Raw genomic sequence first — 16,478 nt, forward strand, 5'->3', positions numbered from 1 at the left:
ACTACCTCTCTGGGACTCATACAACTCTCTGATTCTCCTACCCACCAAGAGGGAAACATCCTTGACTTGGTCTTTGCCCGACTGTCTTCTGTCTCTGACTTTACTAACAACGACTTTCCACTTTCAGACCATAACCTTCTCTCTTTTACTGTAAATAGTTCTTGTCCTGTACAGAATAAGTCCATTTATCACACATACCGGAACCCACGTGCCATCAGTGTTCCCCACCTCTTAGAAACTGTGCAGCCATCGCTGTCCCCCATCTCCTCTCTCTCCTGTCCTAACCTGGTCACTTATCATTACAATCATGTTCTCAAAAGCGCCCTGGATAAGATGGCACCACCGTCGGTTCGAGCCTTTCGACACAGATGTAGGCAACCTTGGCACACGGCACAAACCCGTTTCCTTCGTAAGTGCGCCAGGAGTGCCGAACGTCTATGGAGAAAATCGGGCACTTCCTCTGACTTTCTTCACTTTAAATTTATGCTCAAATCCTATAACTCTGCTCTCCATCTTGCTAAACCGGTCTATTTTACTAATCTAATATCTTCTCTAACAACCCCAAAAGGCTTTTCAATACTCTTCACTCCTTACTAACACCAAAGGTACAGCCACCTGTCACAGACCTTGGGGCTGAAGATATGGCCGCCTACTTTAAAGATAAAATTGACTGCATTCGCCAGGAAGTAATGTCTCAGTCCACTAACTCCATAAATCCCCTTTTCTCTGATACCTTACCCTGTTCACGCTCTTCCTTTGAGCCAGTCACAGAGGAAGAAGTGTCCAGGCTTCTCTCCTCTGCTCGCCCCACTACCTGCATTCGTGACCCCATCCCCTCACATCTGGTACAGTCTCTCTCCCCAGCAGTCACTTCTCACCTAACTAAAATCTTCAACCTCTCTCTTCTGGTGTCTTTCCCTCATCTTTCAAGCATGCTATTGTTACCCCTTTACTAAAGAAAGCTTCCCTGGACCCATTCAGTGGTGCTAACTACCGACCAGTTTCTAACCTCCCTTTCATCTCCAAACTCCTGGAACACCTGGTCTATTCTCGACTTTCCCGTTTTCTCTCTGCTAACTCCCTCCTTGATCCCCTGCAATCTGGTTTCCGGCCTATGCATTCTACTGAAACTGCTCTTACTAAAGTCTCCAATGATCTCCTCACTGCTAAATCCAAAGGTGACTCTTCTCTCCTCATTCTTCTGGATCTCTCCGCAGCGTTCGATACTGTGGACCACCAGCTCCTCCTCAGGATGCTTTGCTCCATTGGCCTAAAGGGCTCTGCGCTCTCTTGGTTTTCCTCCTCTCTCTCTGACCGCACTTTGTGTCTCCTTTTCTGGATCCATCTCTTCTTCTGTTCCGCTCTCTGTCGGGGGTTCCTCAGGGCTCAGTCATAGGTCCTTTTCTCCCTCTATACTGCACCCATTGGACAAACCATCAGCAGATTTGGTTTTCAATATCATCTTTATGCTGATGACACCCAGCTGTATACCTCAGCATGTAACATCACTCCTGCCTTAATCCAGAACACTAGTGACTGTCTCTTTGCCGTCTCTAACATCATGTCCTCTCTCTTCTTGAAACTTAATCTTTAAGACCGAACTTCTTGTCTTTCCACCATCCACTAACAGAGCCTATCCTAACCTCTCCATATCAGTCTGTGGGGTTACCATAACCCCAAAGCAGCAGGCCCGCTGTCTTGGGGTTGTGTTGGACTCCGACCTCTCCTTTGAGCCACACATTCACTCTTGCTCGCTCTTGCCGGATGCATCTCAGAAACATCTCTAGAATCTGCCCGTTTCTCACATTTGAAACCTGTTAAATGCTAACTGTTGCTCTGATTCACTCTCGACTAGACTACTGTAACTCTCTACTAACCGGTCTTCCACTCACCAAACTTTCTCCTCTCCAATCAATTCTTAATGCAGCAGCCAGGCTCGTCTTTCAGACTAAAGGCTACACGGATGCCTCCAGTTCATGCCAGTCACTGCACTGGCTGCCAGTCTCCTTTCGAATACAGTTTAAAATAATAACCCTAAATAAATAAAATCCACAAAGCTCTGTATAATGCTGCACCCCCCTACCTCTCCTCTCTCATCTCAGTCTATCGCCCAACTCGAGCTCTTAGATCTGCCAGTGATCTTAGATTAACCTCTACCCTAGTGCGGACCTCCCACTCTCGTCTCCAAGACTTCTCTAGAGCTGCACCAATTCTATGGAATGCTCTGCCCCGGACTATCAGACTAATAGCTAACCTCCAAAGTTTCAAACGTGCTCTTAAAACCCATTTCTTTAGGCAAGCCTATAACACTCATTAACTGCATGAAGTTTTAACTCTTCTACTAACCCGTCCTGTGTCGTCCTCCCATCTGTTAACCAGCAACCAACAGGCACCAGACTTCTATGCAGTCCCATTCACCCTGGACCTGGTATATAAGATGACGGCTGAGTGGTTCAAGCGACAGCAATTCCATTTATTATATTTTGTTCTATTCCCTAAGAAGAATGGCTTGACCATTAAATATTCTTTTACCTCGTGTTACCCCATCATCTTCATAAACCGTAAGCTCTGGCGAGCAGGGACCTCACTCCTGTTCCATACAAATGTTGTGCTCTGTCATGTTATATTATTTTTGTATTTGTTTCCTATGATTTGTAACGCGCTACGTAATATGATGGCGCTATATAAATAAAGATTATTATTATTATCAAATATCTGTCAATCAAATGTCTATTTGACACACAGCTTCTTTTTTGTCAATTATGTGCTCACTTTACTCCACCCATCATGTAAGTGTTATGAATGGGGAGGTGACTTATCAGCTGTAGGAATAAGAGTTGGTGCTGTTGTAATCAACCAATCCATTACCTGCATAGTTATTAGAATATTATTTTATCAAGAGAGACCTAGGAGGTAACATCTAATTGTCTTTTCTTTAGGTAAACCATTTGCACTTAAATTGGTGAGAAAGGACCGGACCAAGTTGAAATCTTTTCTAATGGAACTGTCCCTATCAATCTCTCTCTCGGAGCACCCTGGATTTATTACAACCTACCCAATATTTACACACACCATGGACTACTATGCGATGACTCAGGAGCTGGCAACAGCGGGAACACTGCATCACCTCATTCAAGCTGAGGTAAGAAATGCCTTCTTCATATAGTAACATACACCTTATTATCCTATTAACCAACCAAACATCTTCTCCTCTTACTGATGTATATGACCGTGTATAATCTATATGTGTGTAACTTATGATGCTCATCTTATTTTTGCAGGTTGGACTTTCAGAAGAAATGGTAAAAAGATGTGCAGTCCAAATCTCCAGCGCTCTGGACTACATGCACCAGAAAGGGTTGGTGCACAGGGATCTGAAGCCGGACAATGTCCTCCTCATGGACAGAGATTGCCATCATATCGTGCTTGGTGACTTTGGCTTAACTCAGCCTGTAGGTAGCATTGTATTCTCAATGTCGCACATTATCCCGTATAAGTCTCCAGAGTTGTGTGACATCTCGGACGAGGAATATTTAATTTTACACCCTAGTGTAGATACCTGGGCTTTTGGGGTACTATTATTTGTCATCCTTACTGGATATTATCCTTGGAGACGCGCCTTCAGTGATGACATCATGTACCTGGACTATGTATACTGGCTGGACAATCTGAGCTATATTCCCCCACCAGCTCGTTGGGACCAATTTTCCCCTGCAGCAGTCACGATGTTAAGAAATCTTCTTGTTCCGGACCAATCTTGTAGACACTCAGTTCTTTCAGTCTTAAATTACATTAATTTTCCCTGGAAAACTGATGTTAGTGGAGGCAACCCATGGGAGGCTGAAAGTCCAGTGGACTGTGACAGTGACAGTCAACCTATCGAGAACTTTGTAACACAGAACCAAGAAGGTACCACGTCAAACCATGGAATGGAAGCGGATAATCCAGTTCTAATTATCACAGAGGAAGATGCTATGCTGACTCTTGGATTGGAAGTGGCAATTTCTTAGGACTTAATTGTGGGACCCTAAATGGTTCTGGCGCTTCTTGATCAGTCTACCCACATTGGGAACTCAAAAAACGTAAGTATTACATTTATCTAATAAGATATTGTTGAAAATGTTGGTTAGCTGTTTCTTTGAGTTTGGTTTCTATCCTTGGGAAGTAAAGGTGAAGGGAGCATCTTCAGTGTTTAGCTTTATAAAGTTTTAGGCCATAATGCATATTCTAGACTAAATAAGATTCTCACTTTCAGGAAAGTTTTTTTTTGTTTTGTTTTCTTTTATCTGGAGAACTGCTTAAATCATCTAACCAGAGATGTAAAAGAGTATTGTAGATTTTTCTCTACGGGATTGCGCCTACCTGCGAGACGAAAGGAAACCTGATGATGACAGGGGCGGAGATCGGGAGGAACGCCCCGGCGGCGGAGATCGGGAGGAACGCACAGGGGCGGAGATCGGGAGGAACGCACAGGGGCCCTGACAGTATAGGTAATAACAATTGTCTTTTTGTCTATTTTTTGTTTCGAGCCCTATTAACTGGCACCTTCCTTCTACCTAAAAATTGTTTTCCTTACATCCACATAAATCAACTTTATAATCCCTGGTATCAGAGAAGACTTGACCTGTTTGACCAGCCCTTTCTATCTACTTCTTCCCATACCTCTTTGCAGCATGACATGTGACCAGTGTGACATTACAGGGCCTTAATCCTCCTAACATTATCAAGCTGTACACCACGTATGTATCTGATTAAATGAAATCACAGCCTGTCTGTAGCGATTTCTAATTCTCCCCATCCTCCAGGGATTTTATGTGATCAGATACATCTGCAACATCTAGCCTATGTTTGTAACAGGACCTTTGATGGCGTCATCCTGGTCACTTGACATTTTAGTGCCCAATGATGTAACAGAGCTCTCCATACAGTAGTATATCATAGCATGTCCAATCAGGAACAAGGAGGCGGGGCAATGCAAGTAAAAATTATTATGCAGGACTCGCTTTGTTAAATTATATTCACCTCACCTGGTGTGAGTCCAATAGCAAACTTTTTTGTAACATTGTAGCCGTGGAACGGAACCATTTAGGGAGAAGGGCAATCATTGTTTTTAATGAATGCTTTTTTTGGGTGGGTTAATTTGCATGACCGGTTCTCTTTTTAAGCAGGTCACAGGTATTGTAATCTGAGGCTCCTAGTTGTTATCCTATAGACCAGACCAGTAACACCTGATCAAGCTGCTGGCGGCATAAAAAAAAAAAAATCTTGGCGAATATAGCCGCTCACATTGACGTCATCAGGGGGCGGTGATTAGTCCCCATGACAAAATATAACAAGTTTTTCACTGTGTTCTACCCCGTAAAGGAAAATGGCAGAGAAAATCTGTGTATCTGGGTAAGTAATTGGCTTAGTGATAGAAAACAGAGGGTAGTCATTAATGGCACATTCTCAAATTGGGTTGATGTTACCAGTGGAGTCCCACAGGGGTCAGTATTGGGGCCACTTAATATTTTTATTAATGACCTTGTAGTGGGTTTACACTGTCAAGTTTCAATATTTGCAGATGATACTAAGCTGTGTAAAGTAATAAATACTGAGGTCGATAGTTTAGCATTACAGAGGGATTTGTGGAAGCTTGAGGGATGGGCAGAGAAATGGTTGATGAGGTTTAATGTAGATAAATGTAAAGTTATGCACTTGGGCCATGGAAACAAAAAGTATAATTATGTTCTAAACGGTCAATTACTTAGTAAAACTGAAGCTGAAAAGGACTTGGGCGGAATGGTGGATGGTAAACTTAATTTTAGTGACCAGAGCCAGGCGGCTGCTGCTAAAGCAAATAAAATAATGGGATGTATCAAGAGAGGAATAGATTCTCATGATAAAGACATAGTTCTGCCCTTATACAAATCCTTGGTCAGACCACACACACGGAATATTGTGTACAGTTTTGGGCACCAGTGTATAAAAAGGATATAGTAGAGCTGGAACGGGTGCAGAGGAGAGCAACCAGGATTATTAGGGGAATGGGGGGACTAGAATACAATGACAGATTACAAAATTTGGGATTATTCAGTTTAGAAAAAAGACGACTGAGGGGAGACTTCATTACAATGTACAAATACCTGAACGGACAGTACAAGGATCTCTCCAAAGATCTTTTTATACCTAGGCCTGTGACCAGGACAAGGGGGCATCCTCTATGCCTAGAGGAGAGGCGATTCTACCATCACCATAGACAGGGGGCATCCTCTACGCCTAGAGGAGAGGTGATTCTACCATCACCATAGACAAAGGTTCTTTACTATAAGAGCAGTGAGACTATGGAACTCTGTCGCAGGAGGTTGTTATGGCCGACTATGTACATGTTCAAGAGAAGCCTGGTTGACTTTCTGGAGAGAAAAAATATCACGGGTTATGGGGATAAAACATTTATTTAATTCTTGAAGGTTGGACTTGATGGACTTGAGTCTCCTTCCAGCCTTATATACTATGATACTATGATACTTTGCCATTTTGAAGAATATAAAAAGTTCTAATAACAAAGTGATCAAAAGGTCATACAGTTCAAAAAATTGTATCATTTAAAACGACAAAAAAAAAAAAAAAAAAAGATGTAAAAAAGTGACACAACCCATAGCTCTGGGCACCAAAATATAAAATAGTTTGTGCCAGAATATGGCAAAATAATTGTACAGGTTTTAATTTTTGTAAAATTTATGAAAACATAAAACCTATACAAATTTGATATCCCTGTGATCTTACCAACCCAAAGAATAAAAGTAGACATCGCATTTGGGGTGTACAATGAAATCTGCAAAATCCAAGCCCACAAGCAAACGGTGCAAATGCGTTTTTTCACCAACTTCATTGCATTTGGAATTTATATCCCGCTTTGCAGTACTCATCAGGGATTATATTTGCACCCCAAAAGGATTTTATGCAGAAAACAAGCCATCACACAGCTCTCTATATAGAAAAATAAAAAATTAGATTTTTGAAGGTGGGGAGTAAAAACATGTAAACGCAAAAATGAAAAAGGGCTGCAGCGGGATGGGGTTAAGAACACAAATAATGGGGCTGAGCCTTAAATGAAATCAAATGGTAGATTTCCCTTATGAAAAAAAACCATACCTTGAGAATGCTGTAGCTACACTGATGCAGGCACTGCTCTTGTTTTATCTCCGAGCAGAATCTCTCCTTTGCCTGGCTCAACGCTTTTCCTCTCACATTAGTTATGCACTGCACCAGAGAATGATGTAATCACTGTTCTCCCTGCCAGGCAGTATAATTAATTGATGCATCATCCCATTGCTGCTGTGTATGAGTGATGCAGCTCAGGTTGACTATTTGTCTGCACAGTTCAGGAAGCTCCTTGTGTAATGTGGTTATGTAGGCATCCAGCTTTACTAAAGCTCCTGAATTTTTTAATGGCTTTTTCAGCAAAACTAGTGTCGCTCCAGCATTCTCAAGGTAGGTTTGCTTCATAATACATGAAATCAAAATGGTAGATTTTCTTTAAGCTACAAAAATGGCTACATCCTTAAGGGGTTAAAGGAAGCCAACATTTTAGGATATTTATGCATCAAAAATATGATTTGTGTATCAACTTAACAGGAAGTCAACATTTCAAAACGTAGTCAAAATTAACAGAAATGGGTCCATGAACTGCAAAGCCGCAGACGATAAGAGGCTTTACAACTAACATGGGACTCCACTATTCATTAGCCATTATACCCTCTGGAGCTCTGACAACAACCTCAAATTTATGGCTTACTAAAATGAGCTTCCATCCGGCTTTCCACCTCCAAGCTGCAAACCTCCTGGCAAGTGCCAAAAATTTAGGTGAGACTGAAAACCAAAACCAATCTTCTCCCCCCATACAAAAGAGAAAGCCAACGCTAATAATTCACTAGCAAACCTTATGGCCAAGACGTAACCAGTTGGGGCTCACGGAAACCATTGCTCAGGGACTGCCCCCCTCTGAGAAGTGCAGGTTTGTCTCTACATAAACATTTTTATATAATACCTGGTCTTTATCCTGGGGAGACCAGAAGCCCATACTTGAGATGACGACTACCTCAGGTCATGACGTACAGCACCTAATGAGCCTGGTCTATAGCTGTATCAGGGCATTGTCCGTCTGTATTTAGCCTGTATTGCAGTGCTGGTATATTCCAGTTATTAACCCGTTAGCTGCATGTGGTAATTACAGTTTTCTATATATAATATAAGCCTGCCAGGTAAGACACTATATAAAACATACAAAGGACCTGGATACATCCATGGGATCCATTTATCTTGAAGAATTCAGTGCAGCAGTAACAGTAATAGCCTCTGACCAGGTGTCCGGTAACTCTACAGCCATTTCATGGGGATAAATGTAATATAATATTACACGGCTTCTCCCTGGTGCCTTAACTACCAAGAAGCAGCGAGGTGGAAGCCATGTACACTGCAGCATAGTCCATATATTAGGGGAGAGGCACATAACCATCAGTATACAGCATGTGACGAGTATATAGCAAAAACCTCGGATGGCAACTGTAGAATTAAGCACTCCAATACGTTCAAGTCAATAAAGGTGGACTTTCCCCAAGCTACATTTCAGCTTCTATCGGAAGCCCCTCTCAAGCAGGGAATGTAATCATTTTGAGCAATGGGGCATAGCCACCCCATAGTTGTACCACTGAAAAAATGCATCCTGCAAATAATCCCTTGCATGGCAACATTACCAGAAACCATTTTATAGCTCAAAAATTGCGGCATGAGAGTCTCTGGTAAGGAGCCGTCACCGTCCCCACCATCTTCCACATAGTTTGGAGATACACAGTATGGTACACTGAGAAGTATCTATATACAATCATGGCAGCTTGGCACCATCCCTGGAACCCACACTGTCCAGAGTCATTAATGGAACAAAAATAAGTTTTTAAATAATGGTTTGGTAAAAAAAAATAAACAATTATATATATGTTTATAATATTAAGTTACCTGACCTAGGTGTAAGACTATAGACAAAATCTGCTGGAAGAGCAAAGAAACAAGACTTGGTGGGATTTTATCAGATTCCCAAGGGGAGAGTTGTTCACACAATATTTTGTCTAATAAAGCAGCCATATTCCATATTCGACACAACCTAGTATCTGGTATTATCCAGAACAAGGAGTCTCAACATGAAGGCTTGGGATCAACTTTAATGAAGTATAAGACACATGTATACTCTAAACACTCTTCCTTATCACAACTTATGCCTCACATTATTATATCCCTGGTATATACCTCAGAATCGTCCAGGTGCAGATTATGTGAGAAGTTGTGGTGATGTAGACATCCTAGGAATGTCTTATTTGTGTAACTTTTGTAATCTGATTTCCTCCATCATTGTCCATCCTGTACTTAATACTAGGGGTTTATGGAACCCACCAGCAGTTAGAACGGTTTTGTCATATATTTACTGGTAAGTGTCTACATAGAATCCACTCTAGATAAAAATAAATCACATCAACATCCAGGTGAAATCTGTATTTGCATATGATAAGAGGGTCATTTACACTCCATTACCTATGGAAGGGGTGGGACATCAACTATTAGTCATAGTTTCCCTATAAAAGACAGATGGGCCTCTTGGATAGCAGTCAGTTTTTGGAAACTGGATCCTCTTCTAGATCTTCTACAGAACTGACCCTACAAGAGATATATTCTCCTGTGACCCATAAAGACGCATCCAACTTCTTGAATTATCATTGTCCAGTCACTATCCGGATAAGACATCTACAAATCCACCATGGAATTCTGCAACTTTGAGGTGCAAAAGATTTCCGAAAAGAATTTCCAGTTCCTGGAGTATCTGGGAAAAGGAACCTACGGCCAAGTGGTCAAGGCACGTGAGAGGGCAACAGGTAAATACCCAGTATGAAATGTCTAAAAGATACTACATAATAATCCCTTAACTGTATTTATACATTTTGTTTTTTGCCTTGAAAGGGGTTTTCCCATCTGGGCATTTACATTTATTTTTATTCATTTGCCATATGCAAAGCATTTCTTCAATTGGATGTTCTTAAAAAAATAAATTAAAAAAAAATGTTCCTGTGTGAAGATAATTTCTCATAAAAAGTCACCATGTTGTCTGTTGGTAACGAGAAAGCTTCCTTGGATACAACCACCTCACATTTTGGCAGCGGTGGCCAGACATGCTGTATTGATTCCTGCCTGACCTCCTGAATTCAGCGATCATTACCGCAGGGCGGCTGCGGGACATGCAGTAACTCCCAACAATTTCATATACAAAAACGGATTCCTTGTGCAATCCCTCCAGCAGAGGTGGCTGTATCCAGGGACAGTCTTGTTTCAAAGGGACCATAACACTACATTTAACAAATTTTCACACAGGTAATTTTTTTTTAACAACAACATCCAATTGAAGAAATGTATATACCGTATGTTAAGGAGATCGCACTGGTTTCGGAAGCCATCTTGCAAACTGTCAGCCATTTTAGATACAGCGGACATGTTTGCTGACCACTGTCCAGCTAGTGTCATGATTCAGCCATTTTTGTATAACCTGCTTGTAAAAGTATTTCCTTGGCATATGTGAGAGATGTTTGACCTTCAGCATGTTCTTCTCATAAATGTTTGGGTTCTGGAGATATGTTTATCTACAGAATGTACAGAGTATGTCTGAGGAAAAAGGCCTGTTAATTTTTTCACAGAATGTGCTGGTAAATTCATTATGGCCAATAGCATTGCAGTGTACTATTCATGCCTCTGTCTTTTTTTGATATACGACTGTGGTTGTGAAATGAGTGAAGATCTTTGCATACACTAAGACTGACGTGTGTCTTAGGTTTGTTCTCTCCTCCCTAGTACCGGAGGCCATGAAATATTTAATTTGGAAGTCACCTGTACAACATGAAGGACCGTTTTGAGTCCTAGATAAAAATCTCTAACACCGTATATGGCAGATTAATGAAACGGAATGTGAATGCCCAGACAAAAATACCCCTTTAAAGGAATGTGAACATTTTTAGTTCTTTATCTGGTGATTTTAAAGGTTTCAGAATATAAGACCCTTTGAAATTAGATTTGGAAGGTCCACTTTATCATAAAATAGCTATCTGAAATACCAATTGTGCTTTGCATTACAAGAAAAAAAAAAAAAAAAAAAAAAAAAAAAAACACCCTTCTACTAAAAACACTATAAAATACTGCTTAAAGCTAGGGGAGCGACCCTTTTAATTTAAAATATTTTTCCAAGTTTTAATCAACTTTGATGAAAATTATTTCTTACCAGGTAAAATGGTTTCCCTCAAAATGATGTAAAAGAACAAAACAAAGTGGACCTTCTTCCTACAGGAGCTTTACATAATTCACACGTCTAAGAATATCTTCTTTTCTAGGTTGGGATTCCAGAGGTGATGGTGCGGCGCTGTGCACTACAGCTGTGCGGAGCTCTGGACTTCATGCACAGCAAACAACTGGTGCACAGAGACCTCAAGCCTGACAATGTGTTATTAATGGACAAGGAATATCACCAGGTCAAGCTGAGTGACTTTGGCTTGACCCAGCAGGTGGGAACTCCTGTTCCATTTATGTCCCATAATTCCCTACATGTTGCCGGAGCTTTGTAATTTAAAACCTACTGAAACCATAAGTAACGATGCAAGCGTGGATATATTTGCCTTGGGTGTTCTGCCGTTTGCAGCATTTTCTGGAAAATGTTCATGGAGAAGAGCAGCAGAACAGGATCAACTTTTTAGAAAATGTATTTGTTGACAAAATTTTGAAGAAAGTGTTCATCCCCCGCAACATTGGCCAAATTTAAACAGGACAGCTCAGGATCTTTTTCATGTACTGCTTTCCTAGGATCCCAAGGCCAGGAGTCTTCTTAGTGTCCCAAGTTAAGCCAAATTTCCATGGGGAGTTGGATATTCCAGAAGAATATTTTCAAATAATTGCAGAAGATTATATTCAGGAATACAATGGTAAGCTTATTATCATAGAAGCAGAGGATGAATATATAATAGTAGAAAATCATGGGGACATAGAATGCATCATTTATGCTTTGTTCGAGCATTAGCGTACTCACAACTGCTCGGACGAATATTTTGCCAGCTCGAGAAAACGGCATCTGCAGGAGACTGCAGTACACTTACATGTGGATAGCAGTGGTTGGCTGGCCTCATCAGGTGACCCAGGAATATACTAGCCACTGTCTGGGGTGCTCGGATCATTCTGTGTCTGGATGCCGTTAGGGAGAGAGCTGCTGCTGGTCAGGGAAAGCATTAGGGTGTTCTATAAGAATAGTGTTAGGCAGGAGTGATTCTACAAGTACCCAAAAGCCCTTCTTAGGGCTACAATAGAGTTTATTTTAATTTGTTGGGCTTGCTGGCACTAGTGGTGCAGCTACCATATTGTGACGAATTTGCAGGGAGACTAGCGAATGTTATTTTTGGCTCTTAGTGACACAACCATTTCAAACAGCTAAGTGGGACAATTTATTAGGGGTTTGATTGAATTAGGCAGTCTGCAGATTTTTTTTTCTTCTGAAAAAGTGAAAGTCACAGCACAATCCTTGTGTACTGTCAGTGGTGCAAATGCAATTTCATAGTCTGCCAGCTACGGTTTAGCAAGCTAGTCTCCAGAAATTCCAATCCACATTCTCTGCCGGTGAAGTGTACTGTACGTCACCTGTGGTGTAATCAAATACGGTCTTTTGTTCACATGAATACCGGGACATTTAAAAAAAATTTGTCTGATGGTTAGAAACTAGCCATAACCTGGAGATGCTGCACTATTGACTGGTAGAGACCGAGGCCTTTCACAACCTCATGGCGGCGGCCGCCCCTCGGTATTCGGTCCCCAGCCACCACTACTTTTCCCGATGTGCCGTCCCAGCCCTGCACGTGCCAGACAACATCTGTGCCATGACCAATGCTGTTTCTGACAAAGTCCACCTGACCACGGACACGTGGACGAGTGCTTCCGGGCAGGGCCCCATATATATTGCTGACGGCACATTGGGTTAACTTGGCAGAAGCTGGGACTGAGCGTGACCCTGGGGCCGCCCATACTGCTGACAGAGGATTGCGGGGCCTAACTCTGTCATGGTCTCTCAGGCCTACTAAGCCTCCTCCTCCCATCCCACCTCCACCAAATTACAATCCGTGGGCATGGTGCCATCAGTCGGTAGCTCTAGGCGCATCAGCAGTGCCGTCGCCAAACGACAGCAGGCGGTGCTCAAACTGCTGAGCCTAGGCAATAAAAGGCACATGCCAGTTTTATGTCACCCCAGCAAGACCTGTCACCTGTCCCCAGTCTCAGCAGAGTAGGGCTGATCTTTACAGAAAGATGGTGAGGGAGTACGTTGCTGACCATACCATCGTCCTAAATGATCACACAGCTCCCTACAACTACTGGGTTTCAAAGCTGGACATGTGGCCTGAACTGGCGCTTTACGCCTTGGAGGTTCTTGCCTGCCCTGCCGCTAGCGTGTTGTCTGAGCGGGTTTTCAGAGCAGCTGGTGGCATCATCACCAATAAGCGTACACGCCTGTCGACTGACAGTGCTGATGCTTATCAAGATGAATAAAGCCTGGATTTCTCATGATTTCCATTCTCTACTAGGTGAAAGCAGCTCAACTTGAAAAATGTATGCACTCCTCCTCCTCATTGTCCTCCTCCTCCTCCTTGTACACTAAAGCAGAGGAAACTGGCTATTTTTTGCCAGGGCCAACTGGCTTTAGATATAGTACTCTATGCATTTAATTTTTCTGGAGGGCCACCTGCCCGCTCCTCTGGTTTGAAAACTTTTTTGGACTGCCACATACAGGCACTATCCAAATTTAATTGTCTCCATAGCAGCCTCCACACGTTGTCTCCATTGCTACCTCCACACGTCATCTCCATAGCCGCCTCCAAAAGTTGTCCACATAGCCGCCTCCATACATCGTCGCCTTAGCAAATGAGCTGTGTCAGGCAGAATTTTGGGTTGTTTTCACGGCTTCCACATCAAACTTGTTAACTTTGTCGCCACCCTGCTGTGTTATCCACAAAATATGCCACCAATCTTTTATCATTAACCGATATTATTTCAGCGCTTCTTGCAGATCTGTTTTTGTTCCCCTCCCCCGCCATAACCGGCCAATTACTTATAAGAACAGTACTACACTTGATCTTTTACAAAAGGTTCTTAGAAGTGCTGTTTGTAGCCCCCGCCTGCTTTGAAAATAATGTTTTCAAAGTAAACGCTTCTAACCCCCAGGCCCATTTTGAGTGGGGAGGAGCAGAGGCAGGGGCTTGGACAGACGAAAGCTCGCATGGCAGCGGACCGCCATCTCCATCCCAAGATTAGGCAGCCTCAGAGGCATCCATGCATGCTGCCTCTGCCGTTTCCTGTCCATTTCGCCTCCACCTCCACAAGTCTCCATGTGCAACGTTCAACTGTCTATACCCCAGATGCTGGAGCGCAAGAGGAAATACAGCACATCGTCCCCTTAGCAACGAGCCGTGTCAGGCTACATTTTCGGGTGGTTTACCAGCTGCGATTTTCTGGCGTTTTATATGGGTCACTCATTTTGATAATGGATGCAAAGTATGACTGAGTGCGAGTCCCCCCCCCCCCCCCACATTGTCCCCTTAGCAAACGAGCCATGTCAGGCTCATTTTTCGGTTGTTTCGCCAGATACGTTATGGAACTTGGTCACTATGTCGCCACCATGCTGTGTTATCGACTAAATATACCGTCAACCTTTTGTTCACATAGGAAATCATTTCAGCACTTCTTGCTCACCTCCTTTGGTTTCTCTCTGCCGCCATAACCAGGCAAAATACTGATACATACAGTGCTACACGTTATCCTCGCCAAAAGGAATTTTTTTTAATTGTTTTGAAGCCGGAGTTCATTTGGGGTATGATGCCATGCCACTCTCTAGCCTGCCGCTGCCTCTGCATTCCATCCCCTATAGTGTCAGGGTCAATTATTGGGCTATTGCTATATAGCCTCATTCGGTCACTCTGTCATGGCCATGCTGTTGCCCATAATTTTGGCATAATGGTGTGATTAAGCAGCCTCAGGCATCCATGCATGCTGCCCCTGCTGTTTCCTGTCCATTTCTGTGGTGTTTCCATCCTTTTCTGAGGTTTCCAGGTGTTTGGCCAAGCTTCCCTGTGCAGACCCTTGGTCCCCTTGAAAAATGCTTTTATTTGAAACAAGCACCCGAGCATTTTAGTGCTCGCTTATCTCTACTTATAACATGAAAGCCACCATCTAAAAGAAGTTTGATTTTACAAATTCCTAATTAGTTTTTGTCAATTGGAGTTGAAGAGTCTTTTAAATTCTAAATCCTATTTGATTGGTCAACTTTATCATAAACATGTAATGCAAAGCACAATGGGTATTTCAGAATAAGAATTCTTTAAAAAAGATGTTCATCTCTGGAAAAAAAAAAACCCAACAAACACCACAACCCTCCACTTCAAACCCTAGAATAGATTGCATGATGCTAGAAGACCAACCCTTCAATTTAAATATTTATTCAAAATGGGAAGAAAATATTTAATAATTAAAATTCAAACCTCAACAGGTAAAATTGTTGCCCTCCAAATGATGAGCAAAACAAAGTGGAAACTCCTTCCTACAGGAGCTTTGTACCTCCATCTTCCTATCCAGCTACCATAGGATGTGCTGGCGCGGAATTTGGCTCCAGCAGGAACCCTCTGCTCTCTCAACCAGCCTGATGTAAGTATCTCAGATGCAATAATAGAAAAATGTTAAAGTGAAGTCAATGAAATGTCATGAATCGTTTGTTTATTTCTAAAGAAGGTTTATATATTATTTAATTAGTGGTCTACAACCTGCAGTTCATGCGGAGGTCATGAAATGTAAGCAGTAGTGGTTTTACAGCCATAGGCTGGAGACCATTGATGTTGATTTGAGCCAAGATTTGATAAATTCATTAGATACAAAGTTTATCATTTTTAGAATGCAAAAATCTGATGTCTTTTCTAGGTTGGGATTCCAGAGGTGATGGTGCGGCGCTGTGCACTACAGCTGTGCGGAGCTCTGGAGTTCATGCACAGCAAACAACTGGTGCACAGAGACCTCAAGCCTGACAACGTTTTATTAATGGACAAGGAATGTCACCAGGTCAAGCTGAGTGACTTTGGCTTGACCCAGCAGGTGGGAACTCCTGTTCCATTTATGTCCCCCATAATTCCCTACATGTCGGAGCTTTATAAATTGAAACCTACCAAGAACATAACTCTTGATGCAAGCGTGGATATATTTGCCTTGGGTGTTTTTTCATGTTCCACCTTCGAAACATTGGACAAATTTAAAAACATAGGGAAGCCCAGGAACTTTTTCATGGCCCAAGGCCAGGAGTCTTCTTAGTGTCCCAAATTATGCTGACTTTCCATGGGGAGTAGAAGATATTCTGGATGAAGCTTTCCAAATATTAATTACAGAAGATGATA

General features: G+C 42.3%; 1 protein-coding gene across 1 annotated transcript; it reads left to right on the top strand.

The window, feature by feature from the left end:
• Positions 1 to 333: 333 nt before the first annotated feature.
• LOC140122917 (serine/threonine-protein kinase SBK1-like) lies at positions 334 to 4,010 on the top strand. Its single transcript, XM_072144159.1, has 3 exons — positions 334 to 370; positions 2,940 to 3,142; positions 3,282 to 4,010. The coding sequence occupies exons 1-3, from the start codon at positions 334 to 336 to the stop codon at positions 4,008 to 4,010; spliced, it is 969 nt and encodes a 322-aa protein (XP_072000260.1).
• Positions 4,011 to 16,478: the final 12,468 nt, after the last annotated feature.

Source organism: Engystomops pustulosus, chromosome 3, assembly GCF_040894005.1.
Source record: "Engystomops pustulosus chromosome 3, aEngPut4.maternal, whole genome shotgun sequence".
NCBI classification, from domain to species: Eukaryota; Metazoa; Chordata; class Amphibia; order Anura; family Leptodactylidae; genus Engystomops; species Engystomops pustulosus.